This window comes from Xyrauchen texanus, chromosome 27 (genome assembly GCF_025860055.1).
Source record: "Xyrauchen texanus isolate HMW12.3.18 chromosome 27, RBS_HiC_50CHRs, whole genome shotgun sequence".
NCBI lineage: Eukaryota > Metazoa > Chordata > Actinopteri > Cypriniformes > Catostomidae > Xyrauchen > Xyrauchen texanus.
Window position 1 is genome coordinate 33,937,460 of NC_068302.1, and position 7,039 is coordinate 33,944,498.

The 7,039-nt window shown below is 39.7% G+C and overlaps 1 protein-coding gene across 2 annotated transcripts in view; it reads right to left on the reverse strand.

Annotated features, from left to right (window-relative positions):
* The window catches only part of LOC127621106 (SAP30-binding protein-like), a 28,363-nt gene extending 21,332 nt beyond the window's left edge, over window positions 1–7,031 (reverse strand). For both annotated transcript variants that reach the window (XM_052094563.1, XM_052094562.1), the window contains exon 1: window positions 6,851–7,031. In XM_052094563.1, coding sequence (XP_051950523.1) covers window positions 6,851–7,016 — 166 coding nt within the window. In that variant the 5' untranslated portion in view covers window positions 7,017–7,031. The remainder of the gene's footprint in view (window positions 1–6,850) is intronic.
* Between the last annotated feature and the right edge of the window lie 8 nt (window positions 7,032–7,039).

Below are 7,039 nucleotides of genomic sequence, written 5' to 3' on the forward strand. Positions count from 1 at the left end.
TACTGTGTTTGACCCCCTTTCGCCTTCAGAACTGCCTTAATTCTACATGGCATTGATTCAACAAGGTGCTGAAAGCATTCTTTAGACATGTTGGCCCATATTGATAGGATAGCATCTTGCAGTTGATGGAGATTTGTGGGATGCACATCCAGGGCATGAAGCTCCCGTTCCACCACATCCCAAAGATGCTCTATTGGGTTGAGATCTGGTGACTGTGGGGGCCATTTTAGTACAGTGAACTCGTTGTCATGTTCAAGAAACCAATTTGAAATGATTCGAGCTTTGTGACATGGTGCATTATCCTGCTGGAAGTAGCCATCAGAGGATGGGTACATGGTGGCCATAAAGGGATGGACATGGTCAGAAACAATGCTCAGGTAGGCCGTGGCATTTAAACGATGCCCAATTGGCACTAAGGGGCCTAAAGTGTGCCAAGAAAACATCCCCCACACCATTACACCACCACCACCAGCCTGCACAGTGGTAACAAGGCATGATGGATCCATGTTCTCATTCTGTTTACGCCAAATTCTGACTCTACCATCTGAATGTCTCAACAGAAATCGAGACTCATCAGACCAGGCAACATTTTTCCTGTCTTCAACTGTCCAATTTTGGTGAGCTCTTGCAAATTGTAGCCTCTTTTTCCTATTTGTAGTGGAGATGAGTGGTACCCGGTGGGGTCTTCTGCTGTTGTAGCCCATCCGCCTCAAGGTTGTGCGTGTTGTGGCTTCACAAATGCTTTGCTGCATACCACGGTTGTAACGAGTGGTTATTTCAGGCAAAGTTGCTCTTCTATCAGCTTGAATCAGTCGGCCCATTCTCCTCTGACCTCTAGTATCAACAAGGCATTTTCGCCCACAGGACTGCCGCATACTGGATTTTTTTCCCCTTTCACACCATTCTTTGTAAACCCTAGAAATGGTTGTGCGTGAAAATCCCAGTAACTGAGCAGATTGTGAAATTCTCAGACTGGCCCGTCTGGCACCAACAACCATGCCACGCACAAAATTGCTTAAATCACCTTTCTTTCCCATTCTGACATTCAGTTTGGAGTTCAGGAGATTGTCTTGACCAGGACCACACCCCTAAATGCATTGAAGCAACTGCCATGTGATTGGTTGATTAGATAATTACATTAATGAGAATTCCTAATAATCCTTTAGGTTATGTATTATTGTAGTTTTGATTGTACATTGACTTTGTTTGTTTGAATCTTAATAAAACATTTTTTTTTTAAAACGCTGTTACGCTTTGATGTGGGGACTTATTTAAAGACTTCCCGCCAGGCTATGTTGGAGATGGAAGGAAAGGAATCCTTCGTGCCTTTTACTCAACCAAAGACTTTGAAGGTTAATGCTCAGCAGACTGCTTCATCAGTGATGGCAATCACTATAGCCCAAAGGACAACTATTTATAAATATAAATGGTCACTTTAGTGACAAGCGCTTGATCTGACTGCTGTGATCAGTTTGTATATTAAACTTAAAATCAGTTGTTGTTTTTTGTTTTGTTTTTAATGTACGTAAGTGTCCTGCAGACACTGAAATAAAAAATATACTTCTGGTTTAAAGTTAGGTTTAAAATCATGCGATTTTAAATGTTGTAAAATTAACTATCCAGTACGTATTGGACCATCCAGCTACGTCATCGTGCTACAGGCTGCAGCGAGGGGTGTCTCCCTCTATCCCCGCTGGGGTCTGCCCACTTTTCCGAGGGCGCACAAGTCCGATAATGACACGTCCAATTCGCGAACTAATGACTCCCGTGAACCGATTTGTTTTAATGAATGGTTAAAACAACTGATCTTTCCAACACTGAACTCACGAGACATCTGAATCTGTGTATAACTAATCGGTAACCCTTTATAATAAGGTTTCATTTATTACATAAATTACATAAAGTACAGTTTTCTTACTCAAGTGTAAGCTTTAAAAAAAAATAAAACCACTTGGGTTTTTTTCCCGAAAAAGCATATGACTACTTTTTTCCACACAGTGCTATCAGGAATCGATAAGAGAATCGTTAAAGAATCGGATCGATAAGCAGAATCGTCAGTGGCATTGATATTGATAAAATCTTATCAATTCCCATCCCTACTCACAACTCACCCTTGCTCAAGTTCAAACGCACAAATTACCAACGACTTCAACTCGTGCAACCAAAATAACCCACTCTGTTGTTCATTTCATTTGTAAAGATATGCGCCCGCTCAGTGTGGTTAAAAACGAAGGTTTCCATTATATGGTGCAAATGCAAACAATGGAAATTTGCTCACTAAGAACCTGTGAAACACAATCCCAAACTGGCAGTTTGATTTTCTGTGTACTGAATTGTTTACTTAAAGTAAACTTGTTTGACTTTTATGCACATCATTTTTTTTTTTTTAAAATATTACTTTTTCTAAAATGATAGTCCTACTTTAAAAAAAAAATCCCAATATATCGCCTTATGCACAGTATCGAAATATATTGCAATATATTGTATCGTGATACGTATCATATCGCCAGATTCTTGCCAATACACAGCCCTACTATTTACTATAACTGTAATTTTGTTTGAAGTAAGATTTGGGTCTTTAACCAACCCTTATCTTGCCATTCCATGAAATAAAACTCTTAACAGTTTCTCAAACCAAGACTGAGGATTATGCAATATTTTGATTCAAGACACCCCAGTGGCTTTGGAGATGGCCGCTACCTAGAAATCTTCAGGTTTTTCATAGAAAGCTGACTACTGGTTCCCTATGTTCATATCTAACTCTGGGTCTTGCAGCAGTAACTATTTTTCTATTCAAAGCAATTTCCATGTTTACACCCTTAAAGTGGTTATTCATTGGTTCACTAGAAACCTCATCTGCATCTTTACTTTAGAATTTGTTTATTTAGACCTCCCAAATACTGCTTTGAGAACCCAAGAACTTAGATACAGTATGATCATGTTTTATGTTTTTTGGAAGTATGGTAGTTCTGCTTTGGACTATACTTCCTTTTTGTTTCGTTCTGCATTTATTGTTCCTGTTCATATGTTCCAAGTCCCTACTAGGAATTGCTGCTACTCCCAGGTCACTTTTTAGCATGGGAAGGTGTAGTTCCATTTTTAAACTATGCTCTTAGGGCTCAAGGTGTGTATCAAGTCATGGTAGAGATTCAGCAATTCCTAAACGGGGTTCAATGTTACATTTGAAAGACATGAATTGCAACTAACACGTCTTCCAAACCTTTTCAGTAACCTGGCACATGCTGTGTCCAATGGACCATGGAAGTCATTTTACTTGGCTGACGAGGTAAAATGTGTGGCTGTAGCACGATTCATTGCATTTAGTAGAGTAGCGTAAATAGGCAGGCCTCTTGATTTTGTTTTTATTGATTTTTTTTTAATTATGATTTGCTAAAGTGACGCAGATGGACCCTAGTTGCTGCTAAATGGTGTCACACTTTTTGTATGATTAAAGCTACAAAATGAGTGTAGATATCAGTAGGCATCATATAATAAGAATCATTGATAATAAATCACACGCCCCTTTTACCATCACAGGGCGCATCTCCCCAGCATCAGAGCAACAGCTGTGGGGTGTTTATGCTGATGGTGAGATGCAATATTTTCAGAAGTGATAACTGATTACTAGTTTGCAGAACAACTAACACATTTGCATGTTCATTTCAGTATGCAATGTATTCTACCCTCCAAAAGCCATTTGATTTCATTGAGGTGAGTTCGTTCAACTCTCAATCAGATTTGTAGTGTGAAATATAAGGCTTTTAATAATTTAGTCCAATCTGGAGGCTACAGTTAACATGCACCAATAGGCCATACACTTAACTTTGTCTGCAGGTACTGTACTCACTGGAGGAGATGGCTACATCTGTAAAAATGTACACTGCCATAGTTCCCATCAATGAGTAAACAGTACTGTAACATGGATTTGTATCAGGCTATGAAGACATTTAAAGCATAACTTATTTTCAGGTGGACATGCTCTCTATCAGGAGGTGGTGGTGTGGGCAACTGCTGGAGACCTTTACGCTTGAAAGGTGTTACATACTGCGTCCATACTTTGCTATTTAATTATATTTGGTGCTTATGAAGATGGAAGCCTATACTGATCTAATTTCTTTCTCTAGCCCTGCAAGACTAGCTGACACACCCATCTCACCATATCAGCCACCCCTTCCAATCTCCAAGCAGTGAAAGGTATTATATACTGTGTTCATATATTGCTATTTCCTTTTATTTGGTGCTCATTAAGATGGTAGCCAATATACTGATCTCTCATTTCTTTCTCTAGCCCTGCAGGACTAGCTGACACACCCATCTCACCCTCTCCATCTCCCCATATCAGCCACCCCTTCCAATCCCTAAGCTATCCATCAGGCACACCCATTTCAACAGAGGACAGTCCATTCCTACCACCTGTAGTCCTTCAGCGTATTACTGAAGAGATGCTGAGTTTAGACATGGCTATGCTTGGCGTGTTCAACAGAGTTTCTAAAACTTTCCAGGAACTCGCAAAGCCATTCCACCCCTCCGTTTATATTAATGAGAGTTTGGCAGGGGACCTCAAACTTAAAGACAGTCTGATGCATATAACTGTTCGAAACATTTATAAGACTGCAGGTCGTGGAAGTGGCCTTGCACTACGCCTCAAAGGCTTTTCCAAAAGAAGAAATTGGCCGAGCGCACGCCTGGTGCTGAGGCACATGGCTTATGGCAGGTATCTGATTGAAGATGTCTGCCTACCATAGTGTTGTTCTCGGAGTCCATGTGGCTAGAACAACGTCGTCAACACTTTTATTACTCCTTTCTTTTGTTTTATTTGTGACATGTTTTATTGTGTAATCCCTTTCATTTTTGCATGCCAATAAATCTGTTTTATACTTTACGTACTACAATGTTCAAAAGTAAATTGTTCAAGAGAAATTACTGTATTTTGTGTCTTTTTTGAAAACATCTAAAGTGCCTGTGGGAAGAGTAAGTGAATCCTTGAGCCTTCATAAAGTGCGTCTGGTAACTGGACTGGAACTGCACAATGTCCCAAGTGTTATTTTAATTATTCATTAGCCTATTAAATTCAGACATATTCTTAGACAACTGTATTGGTTTCGGACTGGATCTCAAAGGGTTCCTTTATTTGAAGCAACTAACTTGAATCTAGGGGAGGGCCATAGAGAGACCTGTGTCCTCAACTCGTAGAAGATAATGAACATGTACTGCACAACCACAACATTCTCAAATTTAGCTACTATGGAGCCACCCTAAAATGATTGTGTTGTAATAACAGTAAATTAAACCTAATCAAGCCGCTCAAAAGCTGGTTTAGTCATCTAGTTAGATGCTAGCTGACGTCTGCCTATGCTTAAAGTTAGGAATGAGATATAAACTTGTCCTACACGTAAATGTAATTTTATTAAGATGTAATTGGACTAACGTTCTGTAGATGGCTTAGCTTATTAACGTTAGTTTTATGCTAACCGCAACATTACAGACTACTGATCTTATTTTGAAACTTCTGTTTGAGAAAAACTAACTAGCGATGTTATATTATCCCGAATAACTGGAGAATGTTGTTATATTAACCCGGATGTTGACAGTTTGCAGTTCAGCAGAAGAGGCGAAGAAGGAGGGGGCGTTTCAGTCTGCGAAAACGGGAACCCCCACCAGCACGAGAACACCCATTTGTGGCCGCAGTTGGATGTTATTGACTTTTCCAGCATTTTTCAAATATTGCTAGTGGGTGGAGTCAGACTCTGAGCAGGGGTTTAGTTACCCTTTAAGATAAACCCAGACCAGCGAACGTCAAATAACTTTTGTCTGGTTAATACTTTTAAAGAAAAATTTCCTTGGCCATAAATCCATAATGTCAAATCTAATGAAAGAAACAAGGTGAATATGAATAACACACATTTATTAAAACAGAAGAACAACAGAACAAGAAAACGGGAACAACACTCAGACCGAAACTCGGCATTAACATTTCACTTATAATTAGCAGCACAATTAACTTCAGCACAGGCTACAAAATAAATTATGTTATTTGAAATATTGTAAAGTGGTCATATGAACTACACAAATGAACGTTTAAAATCAAAACAATGCAAAATTGAATAGCTCCGCAACGGATGGCGAAAAATGCGTAAAGAAGTCTAATATCTTTCACCATAGGCCATGTTTAAATTTCGATGTTTCTGGCCAGAAATACCAACATATTCACTTTATCTGGTTTTAATAAGCTGCGGATTGGAGTAACTACACTACCCGCTGTGCTGAAGACCCGCTCTGATGGAGTACTGGTAGCACATATGCACAGATATTTCCGTGCTAATCTTGCCATGAACGGAAACCTTTTTTCGTTCGTTTTCCACCAAGTCAGCGGGTCCTCTTCCCCATCAATGGCCATTTCCTGCAGGTACATGGTCATTTCTGCCTCGACCTTTTGCTCATCAGTGAGTAAAATAACGAAATTATAGTTTTTAAGTGGAAAATAGTATTTATGTAAAGAGATATATTAAACTAAAACGTGCACAACTCTTCTTAAGTGAACGCAAAAAAAATAAAAAATGCTTCACGTGTCGTGCAACCTACTGATAAAGCGCCGACGAGTCATTAGTTGGGTTAGTAAAATAACGAAATTATAATTTTTCATATAATTTTTGAAAATTATATGAAATTATATAATCCCCACGCCCCGCCCCACCGACGATTTCATCGTCCATCGCGATGTTTTACTGTCAACATCGTCAACTGCCAATTTAGGGGACATCGCCCAACCCTATACACAATGCCATCTATTTGCACCGACTGTTTCCCATTTGTTTTTGGTCTCATTTCTGTCAGTTATAAGAGCTTATACCTGGTTCGTCTGAGTCTGGGTCTGAATCTTGCTCTGAATCGTCTCCATAAGCCGCTAGAGAAGACAGAAGCGTACTCCTTTTACTGCTCGTCATGATCCGATCTCGCTTGCGCACACCGATGACGCTGCTTTCAATTCCGTGTGCGCATGTTCGAAGTTCTGACATTCGCGTCGCGTAAAGTACGTAGG